General features: G+C 34.0%; 1 protein-coding gene across 1 annotated transcript in view; it reads right to left on the reverse strand.

Annotated features, from left to right (window-relative positions):
* GPHN (gephyrin) overlaps positions 1 to 15042 on the reverse strand; it is a 728696-nt gene that overhangs the window by 526392 nt on the left and 187262 nt on the right. The window contains exon 2 of the mRNA XM_026456013.2: positions 9932 to 10010. Coding sequence (XP_026311798.1) covers positions 9932 to 10010 — 79 coding nt within the window. The remainder of the gene's footprint in view (positions 1 to 9931; positions 10011 to 15042) is intronic.

The raw sequence follows: 15042 nt of genomic DNA on the forward strand, positions 1-15042 counted from the left end.
ACTATTGAGCACTTTGTTGGTGTTCAATACAAAAAGGTATTCCTTGGCAACCTAATGGCTGCATTTAAATTTGATCAACACTGATTCCCTCTGCCTGCTTAAGTATAATATCTTTTTAAGTGCATATGAAATAACGAGAGCCCTAACTCCAGTAGTAAAAGAAAATGATAGCCTCATTCATCCCTATTTTTTTTTAAATCTATTAACACTTGCTCCTCAGAACACGCAAAAGAGATACAGCCTGTATTTTCTGAAGAGCTGACACTGAGAATAACCTTCGTAAGCATAATTTTGGTAGAGTTAAAATATTTTGGCCAGGCATGCTGTGTCTCACGCCTGTAATCCCAACACTTTGAGAGGCTGAGATGGGAGGATCATTTGAGGTCAGGAGTTCAAGACCAGCCTGGGCAAAAAAGTGAGACCCCCATCTTTACCTACATATAGATACAGATGTATATTTGAGTAGTGTAGGCCTAAATTATCTTGTTTCTTAAAAGGCAATACAGTTACATGTTGCTTAACAACAGTGATACATTCTGAAAAATGCATCCTTAGGCAATTTTCTCATTGTGCAAACATCATAGAGTATACTTATGCAAACCTAGGTGGTATAGCCACTATACATCTTTGGAAGCTCACTAGAGAAGCATACTTATGCAGACTTTTCATCAGCAAACTTCTTTGCCTGCCTGTTTGATTTCTTCCCAACCCACAGTCAATAATCTTCCAATGAAAATTCCATACAGGAGTTCACATCCAGAACTCAACTGCCATTATTCTATTGAGGTTTTTCATTTGCAGCTATTAAATCTCACTTTCAGTCTCACAGTCTCTTTAGTCTCATTCTTCAGATTATCAATAAGAACCAAAACTAAAGGAAACCAAAAAGTTTATTCCTCCTCCTATATACAAAAATTAATAAAATATTTTAAGTATATCATGAGACAACAATAAAAAATCATACTTATTGGCAATACAGAAAAAATGTTTTCAAACATTTTAATGCCAGTGCCTAGGAGACCAGCGCTTAGATATATTCAGCATATTTTCAATAAAATTAACAACAAAAATTAAAATCAATGTGGTAACAAAAACAATGAAGTCAAAACTAAGACTGGGGTGGAAACAGCACAATGCCTGGTTGTCAGGTGGCCCATTACTATGTGGTTTTATAACTTTGGATAAATCACAACTTAGTGGAGCTCTAATTTTTTACAACTCTAAATTGGAAAGAGTTAAATCAATTGAAATGACTCCTGTATAGAAAAGAAAATTTCAAAAGTGGTGTGGCAGAAAGACCCTAAGGTGACCCTCAATGAGTCCACCTCCTCTTATTCACACTTTTGTGTAATTCCAGCCCCTGAGTATAGATAAAATGTATGACTTGCGTCTAACCAACAGAATGTCCAAAGGTGATGGTATGCATTTCCATGGTTAGGTAACATTATGTAGCAAAGGTGATAGGAGCTGTGGACAGTAACTAGCCAAAGGGCAATGTTTTAGTGATAATGGCATTAATTCATTCATCAGGGCAGAGCTGTCATGATCCAACTACCTCTTAAAGGTTACATCTCTTAATACTGTTGCACTGGGGATTAAGTTTCCAATGCATGAACTTTGGGGAACACATTCAAAATAGAGTAGGCAGCAAAAAGTCCTCAGAGTCAAAAAACCACAAAGATATGAATTTTATCAACAATATGAATAAGTTTAGATACAATTCTTCCCCAGACAAGCCTACAGATGAAAATGCAACCCAACCAAAACCTTGATTCCATTCTTGGGAGATACTGAGTTCAGTTCAGTTTTGCCCCAAATCCGGACTCATGGAAACTCTGAGATAATAAATGTGTGGTGTTTTCAGCCACTAAGTTTATAATAATTTGTTACACAGCAATATAAAATACAAGTAGACGATGCAATCATAGATATCAAAACTTTGTTTTATACATTCATATTAACCTCCCACACTCTTGTGCACTTCCAACTAAAGTGAGTTTCAAGCAGCATGACATATTCATGGAGTACATTCTTTCTTATAATGAGCTTTTCTTTCTACCCCCTGCTCCTTCTTTCCTTCCTTCCTTTCTTCCTCACACTTTCTTTTCTTCTATTTATTTTTCTAACAAAAGCTTCATTTTAAGGACTTCATCCTCTTGGAACACTTCAATAGTGCGCTCATTAAACTTTGGTATGTCTCTAAAATAATACTCCTCAGTTAAGATATAATGAAATGAGGAGAATGTTTGACTTCTTTTTCCTTTTTAGTTTATAGTGGCGAAGTTCCTCTTTTAAAATAGAAAGTATAGAGAAACAGAAATAACCTGTTTTTATTCCATCTGCTGTCTAGCAAGTTGTAATTAAAGTAATAAATTCATCTGAGTTACTTCATATGTGTGTGTGTATTATTATATAGTCAATAATATCAGCAAATAGCAAACTATTATCAATTAACTGACATATCTAGTCCTTTAAAACTATTACAGATAATATTACCAACATCTATCTGAGATACCATGTGAAGGCAAACGTAGTAAAAATTTCTGTCAATGCATAAGATCTTCCTTAAATTAACAACAAAGAATCAATACAGTGGACATTTCTTAATTTCTATCACTCTTTCCTTTGAGGATCACCTTCTCCCCCAGTTACTTACAGTATTCCAGCATTTTGACAACAGGCACATCTGTTCCATGACTAGTCAATCAAAATAGCCTATGCTGTGGCCAGAGTGATTGGCTGAGGTGTGGGCACATGAAAAGATTAATGAAATTATTACTTTTCCATGGGAATTTACATTTCATGCAGTCAGAAGGAAGGAAATTAGAGTAAGTTAGCAGCCATCTTCCTGGTTTAATGAAGAAAGCCTGACTACCATAAATGAGACTAAGACCAAAAAGATAAGAATAAGTGATGGTATAGGGTAAGAGAAATAGGCCCACTTGTACAAAACTCTTAATTCTATTCCTTGAAGTTGCCACAACTGACCTAAATCTGAAGTTTTTTTCCTTATTCTGTGAGAAGTATTCCTAAATTTCATAAGCCAATCACTACTGATTTGCTTTTTAAGCTAGTTTGAATTAGGTTTCTGTACCCTGAAAATGAAAGAATCAACTAAAATGATACATTATTTCATTAAAAACTTTTTAAATACTAGATTGGTTATCTATATGCTTTAAGCAGAAAACCTGGATATTATCCGTCTTTAATCATAAGTTTGCTGATTATAGGAACTATGTCTGTTAAACCTGATTGCTAAAGAACGTAAGAATCTACTAATGCTTTTAAATAAATTATAAAATGAACAAACTCATTAAATGTTAAACATATATCCCCAAGAATAGAGGAAAATGAAGAAATGTCCTCTTAAAAGCAAAGTATATATTTGGATTTACAGTCCTGACATAGAACAGTACCATGACACCATAGTACCAGCCTAAACTAAACTGTATTGTCCCAATATATACCTCATTGACCAATAAATACATAACCTAGGTAGCACCAAAAAAGAGCTGATTAAATGTAATAAAAAACTTACAGTTAGAGCTATTATTATTACAAACAAGATAGCTTTGGTAGCTGTCTTAGATTTGGAAGAACTATTGGTAGCAGAGCAAAAGGAAAAATCAGTAATGACCTGCCATTAAAAAATGCATTCTTATATCAAATAAAATTTATCTACAGGGAAACAAAGAATAACAATATAAAAACTCTCCTATTTTGTTTAATAAAGGTTAAAATTCTCCAAGATACCTTAATATGGAAACTTTATAAGTAGTCCATAAAAAGCAGTAACTACATTCATCTATCTGAAAATGCAATATGAAAATGTACATCCCTACAGAAAATAACCACTTCAGAAACCACTGTTTATCCTCTGCTGACTGGCATATTAAAGAAACTCAATTCACCATAGCGACCTATCTTAACACCAGAAGATAAATATACGCTAAATTTAGAGATGACTGCTTTCCAGACAGCAATCCCAACTTTCCTTCATATTTAATGGCATGATCCAAGGGCCCAAAATATCATTTAATCAGACTGCAGTGTGAAGATAAGTGCACTCAGAGAGATGAGCCTGTGTTTCAGGACCAACAAAATAGTAAAGATTCTATTACAGGTGGTAAAATCAGTAAAGAAGTACATAAAGGTAAATAAAATTTTTGTGTCTACAAAATTTACAATTAGATACAACAACTTCGTCCAATTTTATCTTTGTTCTTAAACATAAAATGCCATAATTAAGTATAAATGATGTATAGTAACAAAATAACGTTTCAACTACAAGGTGGTGGTGGTTTTTAAATCAGTGAGCTATACTTTCAAGCTGGTAACTTCCAATGACAAAAAATTTCTTTTTCCGAAAAGCAATCCTTTATAATGAGGTATAACAAGAGTAACAGAAATACAAGTCAAACAATACAAACAGGAAAGATGAACTAATTAAAATTCTATGGTTACAAAATTACAATGGACTTATTTGTGCTTTATAGTCTTTGTAATCACAGTGAAGATAATTTCTAGTTTATGTAAACACAGTTACTATAAGTAACACAGTTTTATACAGTTTACTGCACAATATACAACATTATCAAAACAGTCAAATATATAAAACACCTTTTTTTCTTTACTCTCTTGATTACTTGCATGAAAGTCTTTTTTTTTTTTTTTGGAGATGGAGTTTCAGTCTTGTTGCCCAGGATGGAGTGCAGTGGTGTGATCTCAGCTCACTGCAACCTTTGCCTCTCAGATTCACGCAATTCTCCTGCCTCAGCCTCCTTACAGGCATCTGCCACCACGCCAGTTAATTTTTTGTAGTTTCAGTAGAGACAGAGTTTCACCATGTTGGCCTTGCTGGCTCAAACTCCTAACCTTAGGTGATCCACCCACCTTGGCCTCCCAAAGTGCTGGGATTACAGGCATGAGTCACCATGCCTGGCAATGAAAGTCATTATTAAAGACAAGATGTGAAGAAGCAAGTAAAGTTCATCTGAAAACATCAGGAACGTATCACTTCATGCCCATTAGGATAACTACAATTTTAAAAAATAAGTGTTGGTGAGGACGTTGAGAAATTAGAAGCCTGATAGACATTGCCAGTGGAGCTGTATAATGGTGCAGCTGCTACAGAAAATAATATGGTAGTCCTTCCAAAAAAATAAATAAATAAAAGAATATAGAATTACCATATGATCCAGTAATTCCACTTCTGGGTATATATCCAAAAGAATTGAAATCAGGATCCAAAAAGATATTCGTACACTCATGTTCATAAGAACACTGCTCACAGCAATAAAAAGGGGAAAGCAACCCAAGTGTTCACTGATGGATGAATGGATATGAGAAATTTCGTATATACCTACAATGGAAAATGTGTCCTATTTGACTCTAAAGAAATATCCTTATAGTCAAATAATATCCTGCATTCTGAATGATAATATTCAGAGATGGCCAATTCTTCCATGAAGAATTCATTAAAAAAAATTCTTTCTCTAGTCATCTTACACAGTACACATCTAAAATGGTCCTAAATTTGTAAGAGCCTTTGCAAATTAAATAAAGTGAGACACATTCTACATGTACACAATCAGCATCATCATCATAAATAGTACAAACACATTTCTCTAGTTGTCATTCTTATGCTTTCTTTTTCTTTTGATTTCTAACTTTTTTCTTTTTTGTGATTCCTAACTTTTAATAATATTTATAAATGAGTCTGAGTTCAAATAATTATGCTAGCTTATAAATAAGCAGTAAGAAATCTAAAGCATAAATATGGTAATATGTTATATCTCTTATCTGCAGCACATAGTACATGGAGATTTGAAAGTATGATTAAGAATTACTTCTATAGAGAATACAACTGAATACAATTCAAAATAATGTACTTTATATAGAGTACCTCTTTTGCACATAATACTATCTCTCCAGAAGAAACACAAATGATTTAATAACTTCCATAGTATGTATTTCTCCACTTGAAAAATAATCTCCCACTAAGAATAACTTCTTATATGCATGAAAATTATGTAGCACATTAGATAAGTTTCTAATATAGAGATAACATCAAGTTACACTTGATAACACTTTCAATGCACTACTGAGACCACTATAGCAAGAGTTCTTATAACACAACTCAAATTGATAAATGATACACACAGCAGAGGAAATCAACATCAAGATATTTATAACCATAAATAGAAGATGAGCTACTAAAACAGTCACATTGTTACACTGTTTATTTCGAAATTAAGCATGCATGAAAATTACTAATTCAAACAAATCCTTAGGCACATTGATCAGCAAAAAGTGAATGTCAAGTTCCTCTGCTTGCTCTTACACTCAACACCTACAGGACTGTGATAGAAACAAGTATTCTTAGAGTAACTACCCAAATAAAAGAGTTTGTCAGGTATTCCCTTAACCTCAATCTTGCCACAAATCACATTCTCCTCCTATGATTACAACAGTTGAACAGTTAGTAGCTAGACCAGAAAGTCTTGCTTAGAGATTCATAACTTTCTCATATTTTTTCCTCCCATGGCGTCTCTCTGTCATGTTCACACAATAGCTCACTCGGTTCATTCAAGCCCAGTAACAAGTTTTACTACAATGGCAGTAAAATCTTGAAGTTTGTACCATACAGTTTAAGTAAATTACAGAGTACCTATCATTGTTCCATTAGCCTGGCACCGATTTAGAGTATGAACTAGTCAGTTTAGGTTCTGCACTTTCAATCTCTGACATAGTAAGCCACTCATCTAGCTCTGACTGCTCTTGGTTTAAACACTGTTTTATATCATATAGTAATAAAACTCATTACAGTTTTATTTCTGTACTTTGTCTACAGAAATTCTGTATCAGCTCATTTATCTAATTAAGACATGTAATACACTTCTCTGAGTATCAATATTGACTAGATAAGCCTAGGTTTTCCTTAGCCTAATTTTTCTTGCTCTATTATTCTGTCTTCCTTTCTAACAGTATTGGGGCTAAAATTCTTAATTCTTATTTATCATCAACTCCTTTCAGTATCAGCAGCTCAAGTGGGTGAATCATAATACGAATCTACCAGGCACATTAACATACAAAGCATTCACTAAACACACATCTTATTCTAATAATTTTTATATGGAACATGTATTAAAATGACTTGTATACAATTTTAATAACCATCAGACTAGTCTGGAGTAGTTATCAAATGACAGTGATTTTTTGAGGAGGATTTTTTTTTTTTTCTGAGACAGAGTCTCGCTCTGTCACCCAGGTTGGAGTGCTGCTGGGCGATCTCGGCTCACTGCAAACTCCGCCTACCAGGTTCATGCCATTCTCCTGCCTCAGCCTCCCAAGTAGCTGGGACTACAGGCACCTGCTACCACACCTGGCTAATTTTTTTTGTATTTTTAGTGGAGACGGGGTTTCACTGTGTTAGCCAGGATGGTCTCGATCTCCTGATCTTATGATCCGCCCACCTTGGCCTCCCAAAGTGCTGGGATTATAGGTGTGAGCCATCGTGCCCGGTCGAATAGGAGATTTTTGTAAAAACAAAACAAAAGTATTTCTGATATACTTCCTATTCAATGTTGCAACATAAACAATTCAACTCCATGTAGGACCATCTAGTATACCTGAATCAATGAAATGTAGTGAACATTTATGTCAAGAGTCTGAGACAGAAAAGAGACATCTAGCTTTAAAAAAAAAATCCTCACCTACGATGTACATACTAAATGAATACTGCAATCAGGAACTCAGAATAAAATATTTCCCATCATAACAACACATGAATATGAATATATATATATATTTCCACACTGGGCATTTTTTTCTCTAGAAGATTTTACCTAATGAGGAATATATCTTTAAAATATGAATTCAAGTCATCAATAGTATATACTGACAGTTCTTAATAAAGAAAAAATTCCTTAGAAAGTCAAGTAGGCAGGAGCAAAAACAAACTCTTTCTCCATGAATGTTGATATTCTTACATACTAGACTAATCCAAGAGGATAATGGCGGGTTAAGAGAATGATGCTATATTAAGATATTTCCAGCTGTTTTAATAAAGGTACACTGAGAATTATTTTGTCCTTCCAGTGAAGTGGTCTGAGATGAATTTTTTTTTAGAATACTAAATTTAAATATACAATTTAGTGGTAGGTTGAATGATGAATGTTAGTCTACATTCCAGGAAGAAGCAACAAGTTTTCTCAAAACAAGACAATTGATTATTATAATCCATTATTCAAGTGTAATTCTTCAAATCTTTTATATAATTGGAGTTCATATGAGCAAATTTTTTTCATCATATTGCTGTATTAAACAGTTATACAGTCTTATTCTACTAAAATATATCTTACAAATAATACAATAATAATTTTTTTTTTTTGAGATGGAGCCTTGCTCTGTCGCCCAGGCTGGAGTGCAGTGGTGCAATCTCAGCTCACTGCAACCTCTGCCTACTGAGTTCAAGAGATTCTCCTGCCTCAGCCTCCCAAGTAGCTGGGACAACAGGCGCACGCCACCACGCCCAGCTAATTTTTGTATTTTTTGTAGATACGGGATTTCACCATGTTGGCCAGGATGGTCTCAATCTCCTGACGTCGTGATCCACCCACCTCGGCCTCCTAAAGTTCTGGGATTACAGGCATGAGTCACCGTGCCCAGCCAATAATTTATTTTATTCATTCAAATAAGCTAAGTCTTTTGAGGAAACTGTAAAGTTTCCACCCATATCCATAAGGAAAGTAGAACTCTTAATGCAATTAAATGTTATTCACTAGGTATATTTACATCCAAACAGAATCATTACATTATTGGTTAAATTTTCACAGGACTCAAAGGACAACTGTCTATCTTCATAGGGATAAAAATCAAGGAGGAGGAATATTCGCAATCCTTTTGAGTTAGAAAAAGAAAGATTGAGAAAAGAAAAAAATGGAGAGAGGTAGACTTGGAAATGCATTCTGAACTCATGACATTACATATAAACTTCGATATTCAATACATTTTCAGCACTCTCATTATATTTTTTAACATGACTAGTCAATCATTAAAAAATCAATAATCTTCAAGATATTCTTGTGTTTATTCCTCACAAAATTCTCAATGACTTATTAGTGAATCCTGTGGGAGGGTAGATTACATGTGATCTGGGAGATGGATTTCCTATTAGGACACATTTAATTATATGCATTATATGTGTCATTAAAGAAGGCACCTGGCAGCATTCAATTTTCTTTACTCTGTTTCACAGGCTTAACTAGTTTTAATAATTTTTTTAATAAATAGTGATATTATTGGGAAGGTATGTTCATAGATAGTATGCATATTTACCAGTAAATATAAAACTGTAAAAAAATTCATGAAATAGAAAGTGACATTATTGTAGAATATATATATTTGACAGATATGCTAAGAAAGAATGGGACTGACTGATGAGCAAAAAAATTAAAAACTGAAATCTATAAAACTCCTCAAATTCCTGTGCCATAGGTAAAACATTAGAAATATATCTAACATATTCAAATATATGTTGTTATTACAAATAACTATATTTCTAATTATAATTACAAATAATTGCTATAAATAATATATCCAAAAAACTTCAAATTGTTGTAAACAAATTCAATCTGTCTTTCCCAAGCAAATCAACTACTAATCATCTTCCTTGGCTAGTAGCTACTGCCACATTGGCTAGATATCATCAGCCATCAGCATTCTTCCTTGAAAATCGATCATTAATCATGACATCATTCCTTCTAAAATCTATTTCTAAAAAGAAACTGTTCTGTCACACTTCAATACGTGTAAAACACAGTATTAGAAAAGAAAAAATTGTTGTACCTTAAATAAGTTTTCAGATAAAACTCTTTTGAGAGAAGGAACACTAATAATTTATACTTAATACTGAAAGCAAAATACTCACAAAGAAGGATCTTGTACGAGATCTTTGAGATTTATCCCACTGCGATCTTCTGCAAGATTCCTGAAGCAACTATCACTCACTAAATAAGAATAGGGAAAAGAAAAAACAATTAATTTTTGTTTACATTTCATTTAAGCTATTGCTGACCAAAAGACATTTTGAAATGAAAAATGGCTTTTTAAAAAAATTTTTTCCCCAAATATTAATATTGGTTTATTTATAGGCCTGGTGAATTTAGCAACAAATGTTAATATTCTAAACCAGTCAACATTTCAATAACAATCCACTACTTTAAGCCCACCAACTCTATATAAATACATTATATAAAATAATTAACACGTCGGTCTAAATTTTGTTCTTACTATTACAAGATTAATTTACTAGTACACAGCAGCAAGTCACTGCCCCACAACAACTAGGAAAAAAAGAGACAAACTACAAAATCATATTTTTAAAAATACTGGTGAGCAATGGAAATAAAAAGGATAAACTAAATTTGCAGGATGATTGATGATTAATATCTCTTAAGTCAGTTAATCCTGCTGATTATTTTAATTTCTGGAAGGATTTGCCATTTAGACACAGGCTAGATAAGAAAGAAGGACACTGCTAAGGAAAAGAAAAACCAGCACAGCTCTTGATAATTTGTAAGCTGGCATGAAAAACTAGAATCTGATGAAGCCCAAAATTACAGACAGTTTTCTCCCTGAAAAATTTGCTGAGTACCAGAATTACCTAAGAAGATTTGGGGCCACAATTGGGAGAATAGGCCATGGGGCAAATAATAATCCCTGTAATGTTGTGGTGATTAGAAGTCAAAGTCACACTAGAACAGATGGAGCCTACCACTGTGAGGATAAAATTTTAATAGGTCTTCCCACAAGATATTTGCTCTCAACAAAAAGCATCCCCTTGGTGGGTGGGAAGCAGGAGGAAATGAGTAAAGGGAACAGGACCAGAAAGGTTGAGTAAAATCTCCAACAATTTTACAGTATATAAATACAAAGTCACCAGACAGAATAGTCTGCAACACAACAGTTCCTGTCATTAGGACATTTAAAATCAAAGGCATTCTAAGTGTATCAAAAGCTGCCACCCAAACTTGATGCAGTAAGATTCATAATTGAGTTGAGGTGATTAGCACTTGATCTTATCTTTCTAATACAGAATTGAAGAAAAATAATATTTAGTTCAATGTCTGCTGCTCTATTTTAATCAATATTTGGTATATGATAAAAATTACAAGATATGGAAAGGGGCACAAATGTGACTAACAATCAAGGGAAAAGAGAATAAATATAAGCTGACCCACAGATGATACAGAGTTAGAAGACAAGGACTTTAAGAAAGATCTTCAAAGTAGATGAAAAAAGGAAAACTTCAACCAAGAATGAAAATCTATTTTAAAAATTAAATAATGACTTTATATCTGAAAAACACTATCTGCAATAAAGCATTTGGTGGGTGGGTTTTATAACTGACTGAATACAGCAAAGCACAGATTAGTGAATATTGGTCAGCAGAAAATATCCACACTGAAGCAGAGCATGAAAAAAATGAAATGAACAGAGCATAAGGGATATGTGGGAATTAAACACTTTAACGCAAATACAATTCCAGTTAGAATAAAGTAGACAGAAAATGAGGAGAAACAATACTTTTAGAAAAACTTAAAAATTGCTGAGACTAGCCTAAAACTGATACACTATATTAACATTCTGACTTAGGAAGTATGGCAAACACCACACTGGCAAAGGTGAAAAAAACCACAACCAACACTCAAAATGCTGAAAATCAAAGATAACAAGAACACTTTAATAACAGTCAGAGGGAGAAAAAAGACATATCACTTTCAAAAGAAAAACAAGAAAACCGAAAGCTGAGTTTTTAACAGAAACTATCAAATCCAGAAGACAATGGGACAATATGTTTAAAATACTTCAGAAAAATTATGAATCCAAGTTTGTACCTTGATAAAATATCCATCTAAAAATGAAGGCACCCATGTGTGCCACCTGTGAACTCAAAGATTGGCTCAACCAAGGCCTGCTACAACTACAGTCAGTGCGCAAACAGGGAGTCTGAGGGCCTGAGGGCTGGCCCACCCAGTGCGCACCACAAATGATGACCTCAAGAACTCCAGTGGTAAGGCCACCATGTACCTCCAATCACCACCCAGAAGCCCAAGAACGAACCCACTGCTAACACTGCCAACGACTGTGCACAATCCTTAGGAGCCAAAGAACAAGCCCATTAAATATTCCTGTCCCAAGACAAGTCTTGTCACTGACTCCATGAACAACCTCACCTGAACCCTCTTGGGTAACTGCAGACACTGCTAACATTATTTACAGCCAAAGTAATCATACAGAGACTACACTAATGCAACCACCTGAACCAAAGCCAAAACACTTTACCCAAATGACACTACAGATATGTCTACAGAAAAAAGTTTACCTAAAAAAGCAAATCCAGAAAACTGAAAGAAGAAATTGCTAAACATATACACAGTTATCAATGTAGGGATGCAAGACACACGAAAAAGGAAATATGACACTGCCATAGAAACACAATAATTCTCCAATAACAGAGCCCCTAAAAGAAAATCTACGAAATACCTGAAAAAATTTAAATAATAATCTTTTAAAACTCAGTAAATACAAAAAAAAAGATAGAAAATATACATAAATCAGAAAAAAACCTGGTGATCTAAATGAGAAATTAAATAGAATGTCATAAAAAACAACTAAACAGAAATCCTGGAACTGAAGAATTCAACAATTAAAATTAAAAAATACAATTGAAAGCTTCAACAATCGAATAGATCAAGCAGAAAATAATTTTAGTACTTGAAGCTGGGTTTTTAAAAATAACCCAGTCAGACAAAATGAAAAAAAAGATTTAAAAAAAAATAATGAATCGACCTTTATGACATGGGAAACCATCAAGTAAATATTCACATTTTGTGAATTATAGAAGGAAATGAGTGTAGAAAAGGCATAGAAAACTTATTTGGTAAAATAATAGCTAACAACTTCCCAAATCTTGAGAGAGAGACATCAAGATCTAGAAAGGTCAAATATCCCCAAAATACTCAACCCAAAAATGTCATCTCTGAGACACATCTCTCTCAAACTGCCAAGAGTCAAAGACAAAAAAATAATTCTAAAAACAGCAAAAAGCATCAAGTTACATATAAGGGAATCCCTTTCAGACTAACAGCAGATTTCTCAGCAGGACGATTATAAGCCAAGAGAGAAAAAAAATGGTTTAAGCAAAGTACTGGAACAAAAAAACCTACTGATTAATAATACTATACCCAACAAAGTTACCTTTAAAAATGTGCATCCAAATGGATCTAAAGATGGTTTACAGAACATATTTGGTCCAACTGCAGCTGTTGGACCAAATATGGTCTGTAAACCATTTTTAGATCCATTTTTTGACATCAGCACACAGAACATTCTACAAGATAGACCATATGTTAGGCCACAAGACTGGCCTTAAGAAATTTTCAAAAATCAGTATCATATCAAGTGTCTTCTCAAACTATAATAGAGTAAAATCAGAAATCAGTAACAAGAGGAACTTTTGAAATTCTACAAATACATGAAAAATCAAACCATTAATAAGATTAATAAAGAAAAAAAGAGAAAAGACCCTGAGAAACTTATGGTTCAATGAAGAAATTTAAAAAGACCAAAAAATTTCTTGAAACAAATTAATATAGAAACAGCATGCCAAAAACTTATAGTGTACTGAAAAATAGTACTAAAAGGGAAGTTTACAGCAATAAACACTTAAACAATTTGAACAATTTCACTTTATCAATCTGACAAAGCATCTCAAGAAACCAGACAAGGAAGAACAAGCCAAACCTAAAGTAAGAAGAAGGAAAGATTAGAGCAGAAGTAAATAGACACAAAAACCCACAAAGGATCACAAGAAACATTGGTTTTATGAAAAGATAAACAATATTTACAAACCAGTAGCTAGACTAATCAAGAAAAAAGGAAGACCCAAATACGTAAAATTAGAAATAAAAAATGAGACATTACAACTGATACAACAGAAATACAAAGGATCACTAGAAATTATTATGAACAACTACACACTAAGAAATTAGAAAACTTACATTAAATGGATACATTCCTGGACACATATAACCTCACAAATTAAATCAGGAAGAAACAGAAAACCTGAGCAGATCAATAATGAGTAACGAGATTAAATCGGCAATAAAAAAGTCCCCCAACAAAAAGCCCAGGACCAAAAAGCTTTAAAAGAACACCTATTTTGCTGAAACTCTTCCAAAAAATTAAAAAGGTGGAAACTCTTCCTAATTCATTCTATGAGGTCAGCACTACCCAGATACCAAAACCAAACAAGGATGCAACAACAATCACAAAGAAAACTAGAGGTCAATATCCATGATTAGCATACATGCAAAAATCCTCAACAAAATACTAGGAATCTGAATCCAATGGCACATCAGAAAAAAAAAAAACTACACTATGATTGAGTGGAATTTATCCCAGGTATGCAAGGATGGTTCAACATATGAAAATCAATAGATGTGCCACATCACATCAACAGAATGATAGACGAAAAACAAACCATATGATCATCTCAAATCCAAAGAAAGCATCTGATAAAATTCAACTCCCTTGATAATAAACACTCTAAAAAATTAAGTATACAAAGATTATACCTAAACACAATAAAGGCCAAATATGAAAAAAACCCAGCCAATATCACACTGAATGGAGAAAAGCTAAAAGCCTTTCTTTTAAGAATCAGAGGCCGGGCGTGGTGGCTCAAGCCTGTAATCCCAGCACTTTGGGAGGCCGAGACGGGCGGATCACGAGGTTAGGAGATCGAGACCCTCCTGGCTAACACGGTGAAACCCCGTCTCTACTAAAAATACAAAAATTAGCCGGGCGAGGTGGTGGGCGCCTGTGGTCCCAGCCACTCGGGAGGCTGAGGCAGGAGAATGGCGTGAACCCAGGAGGCAGAGGTTGCGGTGAGCTGAGATCCGGCCACTGCACTCTAGCCTGGGCGACAGACAGAGCAAGACTCCGTCTCAAAAAAAAAAAAAAAAAAAAAAAAAA

Source organism: Piliocolobus tephrosceles, chromosome 6 (assembly GCF_002776525.5).
Source record: "Piliocolobus tephrosceles isolate RC106 chromosome 6, ASM277652v3, whole genome shotgun sequence".
In the NCBI taxonomy this organism is placed as follows: Eukaryota; Metazoa; Chordata; class Mammalia; order Primates; family Cercopithecidae; genus Piliocolobus; species Piliocolobus tephrosceles.